Genomic DNA, 24,625 nt, shown 5'->3' with positions numbered 1-24,625 from the left:
TGCTTGCTTTAAGCAATGAGGATAAACCTATTTTTATTTTATTTTTGGTTTTAGCATATCATTATTTATTTTAGACTCATTGCTTGATTGGGGGGAAGGCACTGATTTTTCTTCTATCAGCTGAATGCATGGAACAGATAACAATGAAATAAAGTGAAATAGTGCACCCACACTTAAAGCTTTGGCATCCATAGCAGGTGTGACTGAAAAAAAATTCAGTCTATGACTCCCTCCCTTCTATTGTGGCTTTATCTTTGCTAATGTGTTACTTTATGAGAATTGATGATAAAAATACCCAAGAGTAAAACACTCTCACCCTGTTCCTGTCATTCCTTCCACTGAGAAAAGCCACTGAGGTTTGTCTTTAGAAAGTCAGAGCTGGCTTCTCTGTGTTCACTTGCTAGTGCTGGAAATCAAACAGGTTTTTTTTCCTGGCATGAACTTACTTGCAGAAAATTCCTGCCCAAATCACTCCATCTTGCCCAGACTGTTGCTTTCTTCACCAAAATTAAGGTGGTTGTTGGAAATCTGCTGTGAGTGAAAACCATGCCCCAGCCTGGTTAATTAATGCAGTAATGAACCAAGCCATAAAAAGGCACAGGGAGATCACTGTCAGGATGCAGCACTGATAACTTCCCTTGCACTGATCAGGAACCTTTTACAGCAGAATTTTCAGTTTCCAGGTGGCATTGAAAAAAGAGAAAAGAAACACTGGGCATGCCACAGTCCTTGCTTTGCAGCCAGTCACATAATTGGGAATGCAATCTAACCTTTAGTCAACAATAAAATTAGCCTTGATTCCAGACAGATATGTGGATGTGCTTAGAAACCTTCTCTGTGTGTTTTGCAAGCAGTGGATTATTAAAGAAATATAATAACCTAGCCACAAAATGAAATTGGACTGTTGTCTCTCAAAATAGAAGGCTCCCTTTATTCTTGGTTGTTTTTAATAACATCCAGCTACTTGGTTGGGTATTTCAATCAAAAATTTCCTTTCTAACCTGTCTCTCTTCCTTCTCATTTGCTTTGTGATTTTTTTTTTTCAAGTTATAGGGTTGGGATTGGCTTTGTTATACTTCTCTTTTCACAGATCTACCTTCTATAGGGATACAGATTTAAATGCCCTTAAATAAAAATAGAGGCCTCTATAGAAAGCAGTAAAATGCAGCAGCTGAATTGTTAATCTGATTAATTTTATTAAATATTTGATATTGTAGCTTTCAATAAATAGCACAGAAAAATTTAACATTCCTGATCCTTTAAAAAATAAAAACACAAAACCAAACAAAAAAAACCTCTATAACCTCTTGGGGTTTAGGAAGCACCCAAGGTTTCCATTCAGGAGCTGTTTGGCTGTTGAGCACAGAGAATATTTGGTGGGACAGGAAAGGTGCTGACAGTGTGACTCTGAATGCTGTGGCCTGAAACTGAAAATCACCTTTGTCAGGAAAATTAATCCACAAACACCAGAGGTTTATGTCCAGAAAGGAGACAGAGGAGTCCTTTTGCTTTATTTGAATAAAAGGAGAGGCCAGGGAGCATTCTCCTGGGATCTCTCCAATTTTTGGAGGATGCAGCCTCCCTTTTTATCCCAATTTCCCTCTCTCTTTACCCACTGGCTGAGGTGCTTGAGTGGGACAGACCTCCCTGAACCTCTGACACCTGAGATTCCCCTCTAATGTATATCCCTCCCTTTTAATTTTAATTCTTATGGAATTTATGGTTTTCCCCCATTGTTTCTTTCACCTTGCAATATCCAATTTCATTTATCAGCAAACCTGCAGTTTGTTAGTAAAGGCAAATATCTTCTTTCCATTCATTAATCACTGGAATCCATCCCATTGTTTCTTTTATTGCTCAGTGCTGGTTTGATCTACCAGCAGACCCCACACTTGTTTGTAAAGACAAATCCCTCGTTCCTCTCACCTTGAAATAAAAGGGCTGGAAACCCAGGAGCCAAGAGCATTTGTGACACTGAGATGTTTTGTGTTCCTGCCACAGGGTCACTGCTATTACCATGGCCAGGTCCAGGGGTACCCCGAGTCCTCGGTGAGCCTCAGCACCTGCTCAGGACTCAGGTGAGCCAAGATTTCAGCAAAGTTTGAGCCCCTGAGGGCTTGGTTTGACCTTGAATGAATCAATCAATACTGGGGAAGGGAACAGAGCCCCAGGAGGGGCTGAGGGAGCTGGGAAGGGGCTCAGCCTGGAGAAAAGGGGGATCAGGAGAATCTTGTGGCTCTGCACAACTCCCTGACAGGAGGGGACAGCTGGGGGGATTTGGGATCTGGGAACAGGAACAGGGACAGGAGGGAACAACCTGAAGTTGCATCAGGGAAGGGTTAGATTGGATATCAGGAAAAATTCCTCCCTGAAAGGGGTGCCCAGCCCTGGCACAGCTGCCCAGGGAGGTTTGGAGTGCCCATCCCTGGGTGGATTTAAAATCCGTGTGGATGTGGCACTTGGGGACACTGGGCACTGGTGGCCTTGGCAATGCTTCTCCAACAGAAATGATTCCATTATTCTATCTCTTTTTCAAATGTTAAATGAATCCCTACAAATCATTTTCCCTCTAGTTGCTGTGAGGAAGAAAAACAAAGAATAGATAACACAATTTGGGGGGTTTTCTAAGAGCCTCCCCTTCTCTCCTGCTGCCCATCCCTCTCTGTGCCCATTTCTTGGCACATTTTCATACTGGCAGTGTCCAGTGGCTTTCCAGGCCTCCCTGTCCCCAAAAACTGTTTCACCAGTGCTGTCAGCACTGCTTTGCCAGCTGTGAAATCCCTCATTGCCCAGCAGCCTCATCACTGGGAGAGGTGGCTCTAGAAATCAGAGAATCAAAGATGCAATGATACAGAGAATATGCATGGCTGTGGAGCTCAGCAATTGTTTTTTGCAATGATACAGAGAATATGCATGGCTGTGGAGCTCAGTAAGTATTTTTTGCAATGATACACAGGATATGCATGGCTGTGGAGCTCAGGAATTGTGTTTATGGCAGGTAAGATGCTCAGCTTTTGGATTTTAGCTGCTTGCTAACAGCAGATTCCTGTTGCTGGAAACCAAACCTCTTCGAGTCTGACAAAGGAATGGGCTGACAACATTTCAAGTACACGATGGACACAGTTCAGGAAACAATTATCTTTCTGACTTGGACAATCAGAGGCTGGTATTTACTCACAGATCTGTTCCAAATCACAGTAATTAACTGTAAATTGGCTCTAGAGTTCTCCCTGGAAAACCCGGTTTTCCTGACAGATTTCCAGCTGTCTCAGCCTTTTCTGGGTTTAATTTATCTACAAACAGCAGGAGTAGTTGGAATCTTTTCCCCTTGATTTTGCATTTTGTGCAGCAGTGGCATTGTCAAGGCTTTTGTAAGGGAGCTCTGGGACAGACAGCAGCAGAGAGAGCAGAGGTTGATCCCAGGACCCCTCTCCCTCTGGGAGTGACCCATTTGGGATTAATTTGGCTCATTCCCACATAGAGAAGGGCTTCACTATGGATCCAGCATCTTCCAAAAGTTTAATAAAGCCCTTGCATGAACAGTCAGCATTTATCTGTCATTCTCACTGTAAAATATATCCAGAACTTAAAGCTGTCTGCAAAAATCGAGTGCAGACTTAGATAAAAATCTAATCTCAGTATTTTGGTTAAAGGTTGCAAGCTCTACAGGGAAAATTTGTAGCTGGTGGGACAGGGTCTGTACTGATGTCCTTGTTCCAGAGCTACCTGGAAATGAATCACTCTATGAGAAAATACCCTTCTCCACATTAGAAGTCTTTTCTTTCTCCTCCAAAGTGCTCTCTTTGCAATCGTGGAGCTCCCAGAGTAGTTTCCCTGTCTTAGGTGGTTCAGGTATGTCGAGACAGCAATGCTGGCAGGGACATTTTCCTGACACTTGCAGACAGGTCCCCAAAGTGCAAGCTGGCAGGATTAGGCTCCTTCTCTGCAGGGAAGCAGAGCAGCTCCTTCTTTAGTACAAAATTGCAGGAATTTCCTTTGCAGTGCATGTTTTGTTCTAGTGGGAGATCAGGTGAGGATAAATCTCAGTTTCTGTGCCTGTTTCACTGCTGAGGTTGGTACACAGAGTGCCCATGGGTGAGAACAGTTTGTGATAAGAGTTCTGTGTCTTGATTCACTCCACCAAATCTGTTCCACAGCCCAACAACAACAACAACTCCCAGATATTGCCTGTGCTTGATCATAGAATGGTTTGGGTTGGAAGGCACCTCAAAGTTCACCCTGTCCCATGGCAGGGACACCTCCTAATAGACCAGGCAAAGAAAGAACAGTCCAAAAGAAATTCATGGCTTACTTTGCTGGCAGCTTTGCTAGCTTGAAAGAATAGTTATAGATATAGATATATAGATTATATATGATATAGATTAGATGTAGATATAGATACAGATATAGATGATATAGATATAGATATAGATATAGATATAGATATAGATATAGATATAGATATAGATATAGATATAGATATAGATATAGATATAGATATAGATATAGATATAGATATATAGATAGATATAGATGATATAGATATATAGATAGATATAGATGATATAGATATAGATATAGATATAGATATAGATATAGATATAGATGATATAGATATAGATATAGATATAGATTAGATATAGATATAGATATAGATAGATATAGATATAGATAGATGGATGGATGGATAGGATAGGATAGGATAGGATAGGATAGGATAGGATAGGATAGGATAGGATAGGATAGGATAGGATAGGATAGGATAGGATAGGATAGGATAGGATAGGATAGGATAGGATAGGACAGGACAATGTACTTGGCCCCAGCTTGCTGGAGCAGGGACTCTTGTTTTTCCATGGTAAAGACTCCAAGCTGCAGGAGCAGACACAACAGACACTGTGTGGCCAAGGAGCCCCAGGTGGGGACAGTCCCTGGAGCAGCCCTTTCACTTGCAGCAGCTGTTGGAAGGGAGGCAGGTCTCGTTTTCAGGGTTTGTTCCTGGCTTTGTGACAGTTTCTAAGTGAATCAGACAAATCTCTCTGTCTCAGTTTCTCCATCTGTGAAATCCATTCTTACCTACCTCACACAGCTGCTGCCTGGAGCTGGGGTTCAAGAGCCTGAAAAACATCTAATGAAAGGAAGTGCATGCTGTCAGCCCTCTGAAATCCTGGAGAAGCAATATCCTCCCCTCCCAGCAGACAGGCACCTTGGGCATTGTTCCAGGTGTGGATAGGTAGAGGCTGTGCATTTTCCCCCAGACCAGCAGAGTTCATTAAAAGACATGAAACTACTCATAAAGAATAGGTCCCACATTTCAGTGTGCTCTGAAGCCTGAGTGCTCAGCAGCAGCCAAAGAAGCAAAAGGGATCATAGGAATTACTGGGACAGAAATAGAGGATAAAACAAGAACCCTCATTACCACTTTATAAATCCACAGAGCACTCACACCTTGAGTTCTGCATGCAGTTCTTGTTTTCCCCTCCCCTGCTCTATCTCAGAAGAGGGAGAAGCATTGTATCCAGAAAAGGTACAGAGAAGGGCAAAAATTGTGATCAAAGGTATGGAGCAGCTTTTATCCAAGGAGAGAAAATAGACTAGGATTTGTCACTTTTGAAAGGAGATGAGGGAGGAAAGGAGAATGATGAAACAAGGTTGAATGTCACGCTGGGGAGGGGACAATTACTGAGCAGTCTTCATAACCACGAAATTAGGAGACATCAGCTGAAACTTTAGAGCAAAGGAAAGTTCTTTTTTATTCACATAAGGAAGTGGTGGAGTTGTCACAGATGGGTGTCAGTGTAAAAAGGATGTGACAATTTGGGAAGGGGAGCTCAGGGAGCCTGGGCAGGGCTGTCAGACCCTGAGATGTCCCTGGCACTGCTGCTCTCAGAGCTGGGGCTGCTTGTTCTGTTCTCATCTCTCACCCCTGGCCAAGAGAGGAGGTGCTGAGCTGCAGGAACCTTGCTCTGAGCTCCCCCAACCATCAGGGTCTTCCCTCCACCTGGCTGAGCAGCTGAGATGTGTTCATATCTCCTGAACATGATTGTTCTGTCATGAAGAAGAATTGTGTGAAATCTGAAAACTAAGGTTTGTCTGGTTTAGGTTTTTCAGGCAGGTGGAGGGGTGAGAGGTGAAAAGGAGAGAGGAGGAGGCTCAGCTCTCTCAAACTCACATTTTTCAGCTCTGTTGCATCCTCACACACATAACATTCGAGCTCAGCTCACATAGGAGGACAAAGGCAGAAATCATGGGATTGACACCAAGAGCTGGCTGAAATGCAGGTTAGAGGAGAATATAATCATGCCTTAATCTGTATCCTGCTGCTCCTCTGAGAAGGAGGAGCTGAATGGCAGAGAGGGAAATGCTGAGTGCACAAAAGGGAACAATGGCTGATCAGGATTTCTGTGTGTCCATCTGGATCAGACAGCCAGTTAGACTGTCAGAGCTTGTGGGAAGGTGAAGGTAGTGACAGAGTTGAGCCATTTCCTTCCTGTCCTCAGGAAATGCCCTTCTGTTTATCCAGCTTGCAGCCTCTTCAAGTTTTTAGCAAATCATTTTGGCCTGTGGCCACTGCTTACATCTTCTGTGATAAATTTGTTTAGACTTGAATGATTTTTCCCTGATTATTTTCCCTGTGAGTGCTGACTACACCCAGAACTGCAGCCTGGAGAAGGGCACAAACCTGCCTGGTCCAGAGGACTCTGGCATGGGAATGTGCAGCTCCAAAAGCATCTGCAGTGACCTCTAGGATGGGGGGAGCTTGAGAGGTGCTCCCAGAAATTCCTTGGGAGCCTAAGGAAGGAAATCTCCCAGAAGCCTTCTCCTTCTGAAACACCAAAATGCACTTGAATATCCTCAGATATTTTACCCAGTTGTTGGGTAATTAACCCAGTCACACATACAGAAAGTGCTCAGTCATTGTCCAGCCTCAGCAGCAGCTGGAAGTTGCAGTGTCCACAGGGACTGGGGTGGGGAGATGGCCCCAGAATGGAATAGATGCTCATTTTTACTGGGATTACAGAGTTATGGTACCCAAGGCTGCCAATACCATTTTTCAGATGGTCTGGCTGAACTCACTGCAGCCCAGACACAGTGAGCTGAAGAGGGGATTTCAATGTGACACTCCAGACATCAACTATTTAATAAAGGAATGGAAGTAGGAAACCAGTGAGAAAGAGAAATGTAAATTCCTCACGACTCCTCAAGCATCATTTCCCCACAGAAGAAGAGATTTCATCCAAAAGTTAAGTTAAGAGAAAATCCCTGTTGAGAAAAGCACTGGTTTGGATGTGAGCTTTTAGTTCATATAAACATCCTGCATGGTTTGTAATTTATCTGACCAGGAAACTCCTGGAGGATTTTCAGCTCAGCATAGAAACCATTCACTTTCTGGGGTTTCCCAGCTTCTGTGGCTGCCTGTTCCAGGGGAGCAGCTCCTGGCCAGGAGGATCTGAGGAGCCTCATGTCCAGCCTTTGGCCATGGTGTGCACAGCATCCCCAGGTGCACAGGAGCACTGCCAGGACAGGGATGAGGGATGATCCCTGCCCAGTGTTTGATCCTGCTGCTTCTCCATCCACTCTGCTTCTGGCATTTAGTGGGATGGGCAAGTTTGAGTCTTGTTTTGTTTCTGTTTGCTGCAGGGTGCTACAAAATGTGCTTACTGAATTGGTACCCGTGCCAGTGCCTCTTTCCTTCTTCATTTTCCTTTCCTTTCCTTTCCTTTCCTTTCCTTTCCTTTCCTTTCCTTTCCTTTCCTTTCCTTTCCTTTCCTTTCCTTTCCTTTCCTTTCCTTTCCTTTCCTTTCCTTTCCTTTCCTTTCCTTTCCCTTTCCCTTTCCCTTTCCCTTTCCCTTTCCCTTTCCCTTTCCCTTTCCCTTTCCCTTTCCCTTTCCCTTTCCCTTTCCCTTTCCCTTTCCCTTTCCCTTTCCCTTTCCCTTTCCCTTTCCCTTTCCCTTTCCCTTTCCCTTTCCCTTTCCTTTCCTTTCCTTTTTCCTTTCCTTTCCTTTTTCTCCTTCCCTTCCTCACCCACATCTGACACTTTCTCTGACAACACAATTACTGTTCCTTGCAGCCCAAATGCTGGACATGAAATTGCATTTTCTCTTCCCTTTAAGTAACTCCTTGCAGGAATTCCAGGAATCAGAGTTGCAGCTCGATCTGCATCCACTCTGGACAGATCTGTCCTGCACTGGGGAAGGATGAAGTGTGTGCTGCAGGAGTCTCTGGCCATAGTTCCATTTCAGAGAATATTTTCAGGTTTGTGAGAGGCACTGGCTGGAAGAGAAGCTCTGTGAGTAATGATGTGTCAGGGTGAGAACACCTCCAGCACTCCTGCAAGATGTGCTACTGCTTCCACTGCCCTTTGAGAGGCTGCCCTTGGTTGATTTGGGTCAGATTTGTTATTTTAATAGAATCCTGCTGTGCAGTAAGTAGGGTAATGGGATTTTTTGGCTCTCCTATTGTGCTCTTCATCAATAGATAATTATTTTTCTGTGGATACTAAATTTTCCTCCATTTTAGAGGTGTTGTTGCAGAAAGAGGTGACCAGGGGCAGTGGTGGGGACAGGAGCACATCTGCCTCCAGACTCCCATTCTCTGTGTTTCTCAGTCCTTTAAAGTTAAAGAATGACCAAACCACTTGAAAAATATCTAAATATCAGCTCTATTAGAAAAACAGTCAATAGATCATCCTGCTCATTTATCCCCATACTATCCATCTGCAACTTATTAAAACAGCCTAAAAGAGAAGTCCTCATTCACCACTTCATTTTTCTTCCTCTTTTGTTTGTTTGCCTGCTTACTTGCCTGGGAATTTGTTATACAGAGCCCTGGGAGTGTAGAATGTATAATACAAATAAATAAAAATGCCCTCTCAGTGCACAGATCACCCCCTGAGATGGTGCCTGTTGAGCAGCCCAGGGTCACAGGGTTCTAATTCTGGTGCCTTTTCACCTAAAACTCCTTGAAATCCATACAGGAGCTGTGGGATCAGCCCTGTTTTCCTGAATCTGTAACATGAATTGTGGAATGAAGGACCTGGAGGTTTTCAGGTGCAGTGTCTGTGGGCAGGACAGACTTTAAGTGAATATTTAGTGTGTGAGCATGATTGCCCTCTAATTAATTTCTCACCAGCTCAGGACATCTGCATTCCTCTGCCAGTGGGAATAGAGCTTTTTATTGTTATTGTCTAGAAATAACTTTGAGCTTCATTAAAACCAAATGTTTAATTGCACTCATGGATCTCAGGTTTATCAATTTACTTAATTTCCCCTGTATAGTGCAGCAGAATAATATATAATAGTTTCATATAATGCTGTCCCAGCCAAGTTTTGCTTCAGCATCACAATTTCTCAGACAAGTATGTGTTGATGGTTTATGTTGGCAGGACCTTTGCTTCTGCTGACAAGTTGGAAAAGAAAAATCCCATTTATATTTTCAGATTTCCTAAAGCCTGTTGATTTATGAAATACGACTGGCCTCACTTTAGGTTTTGTTTTGGTTTTCCTTTTTAAGAGGGGAAAAAAAAAAATTCTATTTGATTTTATCGACAGTTTAAAAAGTGGAATTATTCCATTAAATTGCCTTCCCCTGATTGAGAGATTCCTGGCAATGTGAAGTGGGCTATGTTTTAATTTCTGTTTGAGATGGGGAGAGCTGTCCCATCTCATGCAGACATTCCCCAGGGGGTTTTCCACTCCCAGGGGATCAGCAGGGATTGGATGTGGCTGGTGCTGACCCCAGACACCAGCAGGGACCAAACCCTGAGCAGAGCTGGAGTCAGATTTAAGCCAGGCTTAGGACCACACTGGAGCTGCTTCCAGTTGGCCTGGAGCCTGGCAATTGATGTCTGCACGTGCTCTTGGGATGGATATTTTCCCTCCCTCTCTGCTACCAGTGATGGAGAAGACAGAGGGATCATTTCAGGTGGGGCTGGGGTGTCTCTTGGCTTTCCTGCCTGCAAATCTTTCTGACTTCCCAGCATCTGTAGGTTTGGGACCGAGGAAAACACAGAATTAGACACCTGACACTAACATTTAAATACTTCATATTGCTTTTTTCCCCCTCAAACATTTATAATCCTGGCAATTCTGGTAGTCTTTTGTCTGATAGAAATCCCACAGATTTGTTTTAAGGACTTGCTGAAATCTCTTTGAAGTTCTTTGTATAATTTTTGATTGGGGTCTGTAGTTCAATATACCATTTGCCACATTAATGAATTATTTGCCACACTGGAAAACACTACATTGTTTAACATTAATGGCTCCTGAAAAATAGAAAAGTTTCTGGGAACATGGGCTGACTCAGGAGTGTGGGAGAGCCCTGTTAAAAAGGGAGACACAGAAATGGAGGAGTAACAGAGGAGGGTGGAAGGAACCAGTAGCTATGGATTTATTTTATTTGCCTCAAATTCTCAGACCTGTATGACTGGTGGGTATTGTTCACACCAAAAAAAAAAAAAAAAAAAGAACCATAACTCTTGACTCGTTACATTTTTAAGGTGCTGTGTTTGGCACTGCACAATGGGGGAAAAATGGAATTGTAGGAAAAGAAAATTAGTCAAAAACAGAGAGCTGGCCAAGAAAATTCATATTTGATATTCATTATCTTATTACAGATGGTCCCAAGCCAAGTGCTGATATCCTGTAGGCAGCACTCAGGGGATGAGTGTGCTTTAAATGAAAAGTCTGTTTTCCTTTATGCCAAATCTGCAGATTTTCCTTTTCCTGGGATTGCTCCATAGGCAAAGGGAAACTGTGCTGAAAGGCCCACGCTGTCCCTTGGGATGGGAATCAGACTGGAATGCTCAGGAAAAACCCAAATTAATAATTCTGGGATCTGATCATTTGTCTATACCCTCAACAGCTAAAGGAAATGAGGGGTAAAGAAATGGTTATTTAGTTCTTTTTAAAGAAATGGATATTTAGTTCTTTTTAAAGAAAAGGTTATTTAATTCTTTTTGAAGAAATGGTTATTTAGTTCTTTTTGAAGAAATGGTTATTCAGTTGTTTTTGAAGAAATGTTTTCCTAGTTCTTTTAGACAGAGGTTGGGTATGTGAGGGGTACATTGGAAACGTGGCATTGATGTTGCACATTTTGGATATGAACTCCTGGAAGCAAGATGCTCACTTTAAAATATTTTTTAGAAAATTAAATAGAGAGAACTCTAGTCAGGATACAACTAAGTCTCTCCTTTTCTAGTGTAAGTAATTAAAGAAAATTGTTCAAGCTTCTGATTTTGAAAGTGAATGTTCTAAGAAGGGCAAATTTAGCATTAAAAATAAACCACTTCATGATTTTCTGTTGTTTCTGAGTTGTCAACACAGGGAGCTGCTCAGGCTGGCCCATTTCAAACAGTGACTAATGGACTCCTACCTCCAAAATTAAATTATTAATTGCACAAGGCAAAGACAACAACCCTTATTTGATTGTGCTGATTACAGGGCTGCTGGTTCTTGGAGTAAAGGGAATATGTTGCCCTAATTTCCTCAGTCCTCCAAGGAGTGAGGCAGCTCTGACAATGATTTAGAGCTGTGGGTGTGAGGTTACTCAAATCAGGGGTGACCTGCCCGAGGTGTCCCATATGTCAGGGGGTTTTTGGGATCCTGCTGCAGGGATAAATCAGCCCAGCTTTTCCAGCATGATCCATCACTCCCAGCTCACTGGTGATGGCTGAGTGTGTCTCACCTGCTCTGCCAAGGGGGCTGAGGAAGCTGCAGATGGATCATCAGACCCTGAGCCTGGGTTCAGGCTCCTGGAACTGCAGCTGGACAGGTTTTGATATCATGGCTTTCCAGGCTGCTTTTTTCTTTTGGCATTTTAGCTGTTCCAGTCACCAGTAAAATGTCTGTTGGCTTGGCTGAACTGGTGTTAATGGTGCTCTGAAGCAAAATTGTGCAGCCAGCTTGGAATTAATGCTTCAGCTAATCTGTTAGCAGACCAAAGACTTTGAGTTTCTTCATCATAGCTTCCTAATAAAAAGATAAATATTTCTGACTTATTTATTTTTCCTAATAATTATCATTTTATTTTAAAATCAGTCTTCAAAGTATCATTAATCTGCTTTTGGTTCCTTTCCCTCCTATTTTATCCTTCTTTTTTTTTTAACTTTCTGACAAATTGTACAGCGACACTGGTCTCACAGTGATTGTTACACCTTACCTTTGTTACAGCACAGACAGAAATAAAAAGGGCAGACACTTCTAAAACACCAAAAAGGCACTCTAAGAAAATTAACTCTCTCCATCTCTGGTCCCCAGTCCCTCTCCAGCTCTCCTGGAGCCCCTTTAGCCACTGGAAGGGCTCTGAGGTCCCCCTGGAGCTTTCTCTTCTCCAGGCTGGACACCCCCAGCTCTCTCAGCCTGTCACACATTCAACCTTTTGTAACCTTTATTTTGCTGTGGCATCTCAGGACAACTGGGCAGGACCTAGCAAAAGGATCCTTTTCCTTTCCTCTTACAGGCTTAAAGAATTCAGCAGGAGAGCTTTCACTCCAAAATCTGTCAGTTCCTCAGGGAGCAGGTGGTATTGCTGTCAAAGTTATTCTTTTGGGCAGTAAAATGAGCAAAACAGGAATCAACCCTTCCTATGTCTGAGCAATATTTAATAATCCATGATCTGGCAGGTCTGAGGCTCATGTCAGGGTTTGGTTTAACAGCTGAAATGCAACTGAAGATTAAAGAATATTTCCCATTGCACCAGGGTTTGGTTTATCAGCTGTAATGCAACTGCAGATGAATGAATATTTCCCACTGCACCAGGGCTTGGTTTAACAGCTGTGATGCAACTACAGATTAAAGAATATTTCCCACTGCACCAGGGCTTGGTTTAACAGCTGAAATGCAACTGCAGGTGAATGAATATTTCCCACTGCACCAGAGTTTGGTTTATCAGCTGTAATGCAACTGCAGGTGAATGAATATTTCCCACTGCACCAGGGTTTGGTTTATCAGCTGTAATGCAACTGCAGATGAATGAATATTTCTCACTGCACCTTCACTTCCCAACTCCTCCAGGCTTTTGTTCGCTCCCGTTCGCCGCGGCACCGTCGGCAATGCATCACTGGGAGAATGGAAAACAAATAAAGCACAAAAATATCATTTTGCTCTGCAGTGCAGCACTTCAGAAGAGACAAATTTCTGTGAGCCATTGGTTCTTTTAAAGCATAGCATGTGCTGCAGTGACAAATGTACACCTTTGATGTTTCCTGCTCCGCTCGCCCGTGACATTGTAAATCAGTGTTTTGCTTTCTCATACTCCATCATCATTAGACTTGGTGTAACTCTGGTGTAGACAAACTCCTGAAAACCACGTGTCTCACTCTTCTCTCCTGTGCCCAGGGGAATTATTGTGTTTGAAAACAGCAGCTACATTCTGGAGCCATTGGAAGGTGCTACAAGTGAACACAAGATTTACCGAGCGGAGAACCTGAAACCAGCCCCGGGATCCTGTGGCCACCAGCTGGACATCCCTGCCATGGGGGCTGCTGCCAGAGCCACGTCTCAGCATCCTGCAGCTGCCAGGGTAGGTGGCTGATGTGCTTTTGTGTGTCTGCTTGGCAGCATTTCCATAGTACTGCCCACCACAGGAGCAAAACCTTAACCCACATCATCAGCTTCCCTTGGTGCCACCTGCTGAAGTGCAGCCTTGACATTGTTTGTTAAAGCTGTATTACTTTTCCTGGACTCTCCATGCATAACTTGCTTTTTGCTTCCTTTTCAACACAGAAAAGTTTATGGGTTCATATTATGGCCATATGTTTTGGTCCTTGTATGGTTATAACCAGAATTTAAAGCTCCCTAAGAATACTGAGTGATGTCTGGAAAAGTTCTTGCCCTCCCAAGATGAAAGAGAACATGATAGCTGGGAACTTTGCTAATACCAGGTTTGGAAACTTTATATTTTAGTAGCAAAGTCTCTCATGCAGACAAAACAAATTCTCAGCATATTATTTTACAGATGTATCATTGGAGTGGCTGTGATGTTGGCAGAAATGTACTTCATGTGAGACACATCTAGCTAATGGAAATTAGAAAATTAAATGAGCTAAAAACCAGGAAGAGGAAATGCTGTGACAAATTCATCTGCATATTGGATAAGGATTGTAGAAAAGGTTGGGTTAGGTGTTCAGGAATTATATAAAGATACAAATCTGCCATCAGCAGAGTGTCACACACATCATCACTGAGTGTCACACATGGGGATTTGTACTTGCATGTACAACTCAGGCTTTGCATCAGGTCCTTGTTAAGGAAAGCAACCTGAGTGACATCTCTTGATAAAATTATGAAATTGAGGTAATTAATTTTACTTTTTTATGAATATTACATCTAAGCATTAGCCTTTGCATATAACATTATAAGAATTAAGTGTATTTCTAAAAGTATGTGTGGGTGGAAGACATTGGAAACACAACTTTGTTAAGGTTTCCCCAAATTATTTGTGACTGACTAAATTCCACTGAAGTAGTCAATGCAATGAAGAAATAAAATGTGTGCATGTAACAAACTGGCACAACCAAAGCCATTTTATTTTACCCTTATGGTTCTCCCATTTTGCTTTAAATATCTGATAAATATTTTTGCTGTGGTTCAGTAGACATAATTATAAAACCTGTCAACAGTCACATCATATGGATAGCTGCAATATATTTAATGAGTAAGTTGGTTAAGCTTGTAATGTAGGAATTCTGAAAGCTGTCAAATGTAATGTGTGGAGTGAGTTTTTGTATTTCAGTGTTGTCACTGAGCAGTCTGTCAGTGGTTGAATAAAGATGACCTGCAAAGTGAGGAGACATAAAGCTGCTCCAAATCACTCTGGGTGACAGAATTAAGCAGAAATCTGATCTAAGGTTCAAGGCATGATGAAAAAATTTGGCTTCTTGACAGGTCTGGGGGAAGATTTTTGTTTGGTTTTATCCCCTGACTCTTCACTCAACCACCTACACGAAATTTGTGTTGAGCAGAGCTGGAGTGTGAGATCAGGGTATCACCAAGAGCTTTGGTTAGATGTAAGCACAGAGGAAAGATGGGACAAGCAGCAGACTGAGCTTCCCAGATCCAAACTGGAGCTCCAGTGGGGCAGGGCAGGAGGTGCAGAGGGTGCTGCAGATGGGCTGTGCCCCTCTGCCTCATTCCATGGCTCACTGGACCCTCAAATTGCACCAAGCAGGATTTCCAGCTGAGCTCCAGTGAGATAGAACCCTGCAGAACATCTCACCCTGCACTAGGGAATTGTCTCTGGAGCCACAAAGGAAAAAAAGCCTTTTTGGTGGTGCTGGTGGCCATGGTCAGGCAGGGGATGTTTTAGAGCACGAAGGAAGAGAGGCTGCACCACTGCTGTGTCCATCCAAGCCATGGCAGCTCCCAGGCAGGGAAGGCTGAGGAAGGGGTACAGCTGCTGGGGCAGCAGGTTTGGGCCAGGATCAGGTGTGGAAGAAGCAGAGGAGACAGACAATGGTCAGTGGAACAACTCTCATATCTGTGTCATTGACTTCATTTCAGTTCTGAAGGATTTTCTCAGCAAAGGGCTTGTGCATTGGTGCAGCTGGCTGCAGACAGCAAGCTGAAAGAAGCCATAATTAGGTATATTTCATAAATAAATATTGTATCCTAGGAATTCACACAGCCTCTGGGCAAATCTCAGGAGCAGATTTGTTGTGCAAGTCAGTCACCAGAGGTTTATGTGATTTTATACCTGCTAGCCAATTTCTCTCCAGCTCTCTCCAGTCCAAACAGCTTTACTCTTGGTAAGAGGGAAATGTTTTAAACTGACTGATGTAACAGAGCTCTCCTTGTACATTTGAACTCAGATTTTCCTTTCTCATCTTTTCTTCTTCACTTGGAGGAAGATGAGAGGCACCTGGGAAATGCATCTCATAATAAATTTCAGGATGGGAGAGTTTTAGTGTCTGAGAGATCAATTCCATCACAAACCACAGCCACATGGGCACTTCCCTTTTGTGGCACTCACTCATGTCTGAGTAACATCACACCCCAGTACAGGAGTTTTAAAAGAATCTTCCTCAGCTCGTCTGCCAGAGCCCCTAATGAGTGTAATCCCATCAAGTGTTTGCATCCTTGATATTTAGTTCATTAACAGCAGCTTTTACTCTTCTCTCCATCCATAAATATGGTCAAACTAAACTTTTTTCAAGTTATTGGAGTTTGCAACACTATTAAATATTAGTTTGAAAGTCAGATAGTAAAAGGTGGAAGATTGCATCGTTCACTTTTCTCTAGTTCTTGCAAAACCTCAAAATTATTAATCTGCAGATAATGAAGAGGAGCAGTTTGATAATGTGCAGAAAGCTTTGTGAAATTTGGCTGGCAGGAGATGTCCAGCCCTGGCTGTGCTTAGGGGATCTCTCAGTTTGCCTTGGAGCAGTTTTCCTTGGAAAGCTTTAGTCATGTTGTAGGTTAAAGAGCTTTGCTGCAGCTCAAGACATCGTGGTCAGCTGTAGGTCAGACATCTGTTTAAACCCTCTAAGTTCTGGCAGGAAGATCAGATATTCTGCTGAGACCTCTTTTCCCTAAATGTCCTAGTCCAGACATAAGGAAGGAATGATAGAATAGATGCTGTAAATCACAGAACTTTTACAGGCCACTTTTATAGGTCACTTAAATTTAGGGTAGCAAAGGAGCTGTGGCATGCTTTGCACTCTTACAAAATAATTTCATTTTCTTCAGTGATTTTGTTTTTTCAGTTAAGCACTATGATTGTTTTAGACCTACATTTTGTATGAATATGCAGACACAAAATTAAATGTGTGCCTTCCATTTTTCAAGTATTAATTTGCTTCCCCAGACACTGACAGTTGGTTCTGCTTCTTTTACTTCTGGGTTTTTCTTCCTACATAATTTATCAGTTGACTGCTTGACCTCTTCGCTGCTTCACTCAATATCCCTTTATCCCTCATTTTTCTTAGTAACCCGTTTGTCTATTGTGTGAAATGTTTGTCAGAAGTTACCTCATCCCTTCTTTAAACGTGCCTTAGAAATAGCAAAGGTCTTTTTGCTGGAGGGGATATTCTCCTGTGAGGAAAGATAACTCAAATGTTTCAACTGCAGAAAGCTGAAAGGTTGAGAGAGAGACTTTGCACCACTCTCCTGCTTTCTGTGATCAAATCCTGAGGGGTTTTGTAAGGAAAACTTCCATGAGGAGGAGGAACACACTACAAATTTGTATGTAGTAAAATCTTGGTAGGAAACCCGAGACACTGTATATTTCCTCTTGCAAGCACTTTGTTGTATCAAGGCTGAAAACAAAATAAGACTTTCATGGTTTTTTTGACAGCACAAGAGGGAGACTCTGAAGACAACCAAGTACGTGGAGCTCGTTATTGTGGCAGATAATCGTGAGGTGAGGATCTGCAAAATAAAAACTTCTGTGAGCAGGGAGGGGCAGCTCAGCTCAGTTACCATGGTGCTGCCAATAAGGTGCTTCAGTCAGCAGTGTGATGGTTTTCTGAGGTAAATCATCCTCCCTAATTAGGGCTGAGCAAGGGAAGGAATTATTAAGGTAGGACAATAGGGATACTCAGTGGCAAAATTTCTTGCAATACTTCAGAAGGAGTTTGACTGTGAAATAAGTGTGTCAGTCTGGAGAAGAGGCAAATATTCATGGCAAATATTCATTCCTTGAGAAGTGAAGTCCTCACTGCTATTCCCTGAGCCCCCAGTGGGGCTGTCAGTGCTGCCTGCCTGAGGTTTGCAAAGGGAGCTTCAAAGTCCCCAGCACTGGCTGGGAAAATGTTCCAGTGAGCTGAATGGCAAAGATCTGGTTCAAACCTTGGTTTGAATCCTTTCACTGCCTTTTTTATTTTTTTTTTTTTTTTTTAGTTTTTTTTTTTTTAAGTTGTTTTTTTGTTTTTTGTTTTTTTTTGTTTTTTTTTTGTTTTTTTTTTTTGGGGCGGAAAGTTGTTGTTTTTGTTTTTGTTTTTGTTTTTTTTGTCTCATTAAACACTGCTACCTAGGGAATTGCAATCACTCTTTGCAAGACTTGCAAAGAGAAGAACTTTTCCCAAAACATCAGTCCTGAAAAGACCCCTATGGAGCACTTGGAGATCCTGTCCCACACTCTGTTTCTTTTGGGGCAGACTCTGGTCCTGTGAATCCAGCAGGAGGTTTTGGCTGCACCCTAACTCCCAAACATCCCTGATGTGCTGGCTCTGGGGGGAACTGTGGCATTTGTGCTGCTGGTACATTGATCCTTTCCATTCCAAGTTTCAGAGACAAGGCAAAGACGTGGAGAAAATTAAGCAGAGGCTGATAGAAATTGCAAACTATGTTGATAAGGTAAGAACATGAGGATTGTTTCCCTTTTCCCAACCTTACCACACTTTCCCAAACTTACCACAGCTTTCCTGGTACTCCAATATCTCAGAGCAAAACTTCTCTCCAACCAGGAAAAGCAAATTTAAACCTTTCATTTGCCTTTTGATACACAAAGCCGTGAGCTCTGCTCTGCTGTATATGAAATGTAAATATCTATTCCTAAGGAAAAGCCCAATTTAGGGCTAGGATTTTATTCACCAGGGAAGAGGGTGGGATAAACACCTACAGAACAGCCTATAGAAAAAAAGGAGGATTATTTTTAAGAGAAATTTGGAGAATAAAGTCATTTGCAGCAAAAAGGGAAGAAGGCCCAGTTGTAAGGCAAATAAAACCTGTGAAAACACAGTTAATAAGATGTGCAAAACAAGGAAGGTGGCAGAATTAAAAATAAGGAAGCAGAGTTGATGGCTGTGTGAGAGCAATAGACTGGATTTCTTTGGTCTTGAAATAATTCCTTGACAGTAAACAATAAAGGCTAAGAGTCCTCTAGAGTGGTTTTTGAACAAATTAGAGTTTATTTCTGTTGGGCTGCATGGCCAGAAAATATTAGGACTCTAGTCCTAAATTATAGTGAAATTATAACTGAGAGAGTCTTAATTTATCTGAGAACTTATCAAGAGATACTTCAAGGGCAGTAGCTCAAGGAGAAGCATTCCTGATTAAAAACAAGCTGCTGAAGACACCTCTGCCTCATCCATAATTGTCTTGCTGACTTATTGCCAGAGGACAGGTGTTTCTATGTTACCTGCTCAAAATTAATTTTGCATATTGTAATATATTTTTTGTTTCATGCTTAATTTATGCTTGGCAAATGCTGGTGTTATGCAAATGACTGGAATGCACAGAAACAAGACAAAGATCTACTGGGTGTTTTCCTCAGCCTGTCAGGCAAATCCGGACTTGATCAATCCTTGACTCCTTCCTCACATTACTCTCACACTGGAATTGTTGTCATGGCCCTGCTAATGTTGCTCTGGCTCCCCTCTGGCAGCAAACTGGCATTTGCTGGTGGGGGAATAGATAAAATCACTTGGTTTTATCTGCTCTGTGCAAGACTTGATGACCCTGGCTCGTTTTCAGCTATTATTGTGAGCCTCCTGTCCCTCTGGAATTGGATCTGTGCAGTCCAGGGAGGGTCATTGTCATGGCCAGGGGTTCATTCACAGCTGAAGAACACGGGCAGGGAGCTGCAGGGTTGGGTAGGACTGGGAGGAACATGAAATCCTGGATCTCCTTGAATGCCATGTGGGTATAGAGTTGGGTTATGACTGTTTTCTGGGAGTCTTGGAAAATTTTGTCTGAGTCCTGTCAGGTGTTTTGCCCTGAAGAAGAAATTGTTTTAACCTCCACAAGAAAGGTTCATTATGCTTTTATTGAGAAATTCTAATCCTAATTCTAATTCTAATTCTAATTCTAATTCTAATCCTGATTCTAATTCTAATTCTAATCCTAATTCTGATTCTAATTCTAATCCAATGTGGTCCAAAATGTTTTTCAGTCACGTATTTCCTGCTTTTCTCTTCTCCTCAGTTCTACAGGCCACTGAATATCCGAGTGGCCCTGGTGGGAGTGGAAGTGTGGAATGACATGGATAAGTGCTCCATCTCCCAGGACCCCTTCACCAGCCTGCATGAGTTTCTGGACTGGAGGAAGCTGAAGCTGCTGCCTCGGAAAGCCCATGACAATGCACAGCTGATCAGGTGGCTGGCCTGGGTTTGGTACCCACCAGGATTTGGGGGATTTGGGGGATTTGGGGGATTTTAGGCTAGCTGTGCTGAGTCCTTCCCCAGCTGCTAAGCTGTTGGAAGGAGCATCTGTGTTCCTGAGGGTTTGCCTTTCCCCCCTGCAAACACCAAACCCAAAACACTGCAGGGCCCTTCAGCAGATGCTCCAGGTGAGTTTCCTTCCCAGCCCTGGCACTCAAAGCCTGCCCTGAGTACAGCTCGTGTTGTACTCAATTTGTAGGTTGTATCAGCTGCTGCACACTCAGGAGAGAATCTACAACCAGTTTAAACTGGCCTCAGTCTAAACTGTCACTGGAAAAGACAACCCTGCTCTGACCCTAACATGAAACCTATTTCCTAATGAAAAGACCCCAACATGCTTTAAAGTGCTGTCTAATTTAGACAATTCATTTGCATTCCTGATTTAAAAATTCAACCATAAACATAATGCTGCTTTTACTTGGAGTAAAGTGATTGAATAAAGATCCCTGCCAACCCCAACCAGCCTATGGTTCTGTGCAAGTAAAACACTCTTAAAAAAAAGGTAAGAGAAACACCTTTTTCCTGAATAGATATTATTTTGATCTATTCTTTATACTGAGCAGATAAACATACCTGATGTCCCAGTAATTAAAAGGAGTTATTTACTTCTTACATTACCTGAATAAGAATAAATTGAGCCTTTCCAAACTGTCCCTCCTGAGATATTTGATGGCTCTATATGTATAATAACACTTTGGTTGGAATTATTACATTCAAAGCTGTGCATCATCACAAGTAGCACATAAACATCCCCCTGCATTACAATAACCCTTCTTTGAGTTACAGACATTATTTTTATGCTTGTACTTCTGTTCCTGACTTCAGCAGAAACAAAGAAAGGGGAGGAGGGTGCTGTTGCAGCAGTGAAAACAGAGGAGGGTGATGCAGTGGGGTGATCCAACTGGGGTGATCCAGTTAGGGTGATCCAATTGGGGTGATGCAATTAGGGTGATGCAATTGTGGTGGTCCAATTTGGGGTGATGCAGTGGGGGTGATCCAATTGGGGTGATGCAATTAGGGTGATGCAATTGTGGTGATCTAATGGGGGTGATCCAGTTTGGGTGATCCATCTGGGGTGATCCAATTGGGGTGATCCAATTTGGGGTGATGGAGTGGGATGGTGCAGAGAGGGTGATCCGGTTGGGGTGATCCAATTGGGTTGAATCAATTGGGGTGATCCAGCTGGGATGATGCCATTGGGATGATCCAATTGGGGTGATCCAAGAGCTGGGACACTGTGGTTCAGTTCAGCACAGCCCATCTGGGCTTGCCATTGCTTTAGACCTGCAGATGTGAGGAGCAGAAGCAGGATCTTTGTTTGGGATTGGCAGAAACACAAAAGTGGAAGGAGCAGGGAGGTGTCCTGGCACTGACAGTGACTCTGTGTCTCCTCCCTGCAGTGGGGTGTACTTCCAGGGGACAACCATTGGCATGGCTCCCATCATGAGCATGTGCACAGCAGAGCAGTCTGGAGGGGTCGTCATGGTAAGTGGGGCCAGCCCAGCACCCAAACTGCCCCAGCTGGGTGACACCATATCAGTTCTGCCCCCTGGGTCCTGAACCACAGCCCCAACTGTCCCATTTTCCATCTCTCTTGTTTATATCCCCATTCAGATTGCTTGTAAATGATAGTTTCCATAGTGAAAAAAACCAAAAAAACAAAAAAACCCAAAATATTGCATTAAAATATAGCAGGGCCTCTTTGCAAGGAGTTGATGCCTCTAATTGTTATTGAAGCAGGTGCTGAGGTGCTGTGAAGGAAGAGAGCCAGAAGATGTATTTGTTATACACTTGGGTATACTTGTGTTACAGGCAGCAGCAGTCTATCCTGAATCTTTTATTATATTGATTTTATTCTGTATTTATAGAGTTTCCTGTGTTAGGCCTTATTTTCCATCTTTGCAGCAGTGGTTTTATTGCATGGCCAGACAGGGAGAACAAACAATGGCAGCATTTATTCCACCTGAGTCTCTCCCAGGGTATTACTGCTGCTGTTAGATGCAAGACAAGAACACACAGACATCTTGTCCAGTTTCTGAAAGGAGTTCTGATGTATTTTCTTTCTGATTTTATTTTTTTTTTAATTTCAAATTTACAGTGTTTTGTGCTTAGACAGAGGGAAGAAGCTTAAAACAGAACGATCAAATCACAGAATTTGGGAAAAGTTGTGTCAAAGTTGTAGAAAAGACAAAAGTAGCTCGAGAAGCTGAATCTCTAACTGCTGTCTGTAACAATTATTCACTGGGTACCTGGGGGAGAGGTACAAAAGGAAAAGGAGGAAAAAAAAGGAATAAGAGCTGTAGGAGTCTCCCAGTGCAGCCCCAAATCTTGGTAAAGGCACAGATGAGGCAGACAGCCCCATTTTACCCATTTGACTCAGCCCTGCAGTCACTTTGGCTTAATCAGAGATGCCCTTAATGATGACTTTTTTGTCCTTTTAATTTTTAGCATAAGATTTAAAACACTCCACAGTGTAATTTACTGCCAAGTCAGTTCTCTTCACTCTGGAAACTGTCATTTTGAAGAGAAATAATTACTAATAGTTCATTCCAGTAACAAGAAAACAAGAATCAGCATTTCTTTAGGCTGTTCTCATAGATTTATATGTCCAGGAGAAACCCAGGGTCTGTGGATGAATTCTGGGCATGAAGGGGAGCGTGATGTTACCCAGAGACTCAGTGAATTTAAACTTTTGAGGTGCAAATTGACTTAAAATTTGCACAGAATAACCAGAAATGTTCTCTACCTCTTTAAGCAAATCCTCAAAAAGGAGCCAAATCCAAATGAAGCAAACACTCACCCCAGAACCCAAAAGTGCAGCTGCCCAACCATCCCCTGGGTTAGCACAGGTTGATTCAGGCACAGACAAAACATATTTTTATATATTGGTTTCTGTACCCTGGCACAGCTGCCCAGGGCAGAAGTGGAGTCCCAGAATTGGAGTCCCCATCCCTGGAAGATTTAAAGTCCATGTGGAGGTGGCACTTGGGGACATGGGGCACTGGTGGCCTTGGCAGGAGTTTATCATCTTAGAGATCTTTTCCAACCCAAAGGATTCTGTGATTCTATGAAAGAATGAGTCACTCTTAGCTTGGGAAGATGAGAGGGGCTCAGGTGTCCCAACACTGCACAAATGAACATTTGGCCAACCTCATAATTCAGCCAATTTCTTACCCATCCCTCCCCCAGCACTCAACACCAAAAGCTCCCACATGCTAAAACCTGTTCTGGAAGAAAACACAGTGAGAGGCTGCGTAAGAAATGACATTTGAATACAAAATCTGGAGTGGCTCTTGTCTGATGTGATTTTCCTGCTTCTTTTTGCAGTTAGTCAGCTCTGCTTTATGATCTAAATCCCTCTGTCATGCCTCCCTGGGAGCCTGCCTGTCTCTTTTCTATAGGGCTGAGCTCTCTCAGTGGGTGACACCCTGTCTCCCATTAATTTTCAGAGGAACTCAAAGCAGGGAGAGCAGCCATGTGAGTGTGAGAAGCTGTAACAAGACCTTTATCATCTCATTTTCCTGTGAAGTTTCTCTAGTGTCACAGAAAAACCAAAGAGAGGTTGACATTAAAGCAAGTCTTTGACGTGATTCAGTCTTCATTCTTCTGCTTCCAAAGGTTGCCCACTGAATTCATGGATTTAAAAGTAAAATATTTCTGAGAGAAGAGAAGAGAAAAGTGACTTTTTGTCTGAGCAGATAGTGATAGGGCAAGGGAGAATGGTTTTAAATTTACAGAGGAGAGATTTAGATTAGATGTTAGGGGGCAATTGTTCCCTGTGAAGGTGAGGAGGCCCTGGCACAGGTGCCCAGAGAAGCTGTGGATCCCTGGCAGTGCCCAAGGCCAACCTGGGCAGGGCTTGGAGCCACCAGGGACAGTGGAAGGTGGGGTGGGACTGGGTGATTTTTGAGGTCCTTTCCAATTCAAACATTCTGTGATTCCATGAACAGAGTGAACACACACAGGGAATTTGCCTGTTAGAGCTGTAGGTGACAGTATTTAATTATTAGGAATTTATCTAAATCCCAGTGGAATGAAGCAGAATTCAGCTGAAAGCAGCTGCATGTTTTGTGCAACAGCTTATAATGTCTTAACAGTAGATGGTTGCTTATTCAGTGGTTGTGAAATGTGTTTGGTAATGACTTTTGCTGCTCAAGTTAACTTTGAAAGACCCTGGTGGAATAAATCAAAGTCACATTGCTATTCATTTCTTTAGTCCTTGTGATACTTAAAGGGTCTCAGTATCAAATGGAACATGTCACTGTTTGTTTTGATAATCTTCATTTATGCTGTCTTCAAATAACTTCTTTTGCTGAGGCATCACATTCCTCCTTTTAAAAACCCTCTCTAGGAGCTGATAAAATTGCATTCCAAGTGGATCTGAGTGAGTAATAAGAACCACATGGGCTGGAATAATTGTTTGCCTGTTCAAGTCCCAAATTACATTTCACATCATCTATTGCTCTGCTTCTGGAGTGGACTGTGTGAATCCTTGTTTTTAGTTTTAGTTGACAGCTTCAGAGTATT

The 24,625-nt window shown here is 42.7% G+C and overlaps 1 protein-coding gene across 1 annotated transcript in view; it reads left to right on the top strand.

Annotated features, from left to right (window-relative positions):
• The window catches only part of ADAM12 (ADAM metallopeptidase domain 12), a 168,248-nt gene that overhangs the window by 94,767 nt on the left and 48,856 nt on the right, over window positions 1-24,625 (top strand). Inside the window, exons 5-10 of the mRNA XM_056495215.1 lie at window positions 2,002-2,078; window positions 13,338-13,521; window positions 17,293-17,358; window positions 18,222-18,293; window positions 19,863-20,032; window positions 21,499-21,583. Coding sequence (XP_056351190.1) covers window positions 2,002-2,078; window positions 13,338-13,521; window positions 17,293-17,358; window positions 18,222-18,293; window positions 19,863-20,032; window positions 21,499-21,583 — 654 coding nt within the window. The remainder of the gene's footprint in view (window positions 1-2,001; window positions 2,079-13,337; window positions 13,522-17,292; window positions 17,359-18,221; window positions 18,294-19,862; window positions 20,033-21,498; window positions 21,584-24,625) is intronic.

This window comes from Oenanthe melanoleuca, chromosome 6, assembly GCF_029582105.1.
Source record: "Oenanthe melanoleuca isolate GR-GAL-2019-014 chromosome 6, OMel1.0, whole genome shotgun sequence".
NCBI classification, from domain to species: Eukaryota; Metazoa; Chordata; class Aves; order Passeriformes; family Muscicapidae; genus Oenanthe; species Oenanthe melanoleuca.
Note: the sequence above shows the minus strand (reverse complement) of the source record. Positions and strands in the feature narration are given on the sequence as shown.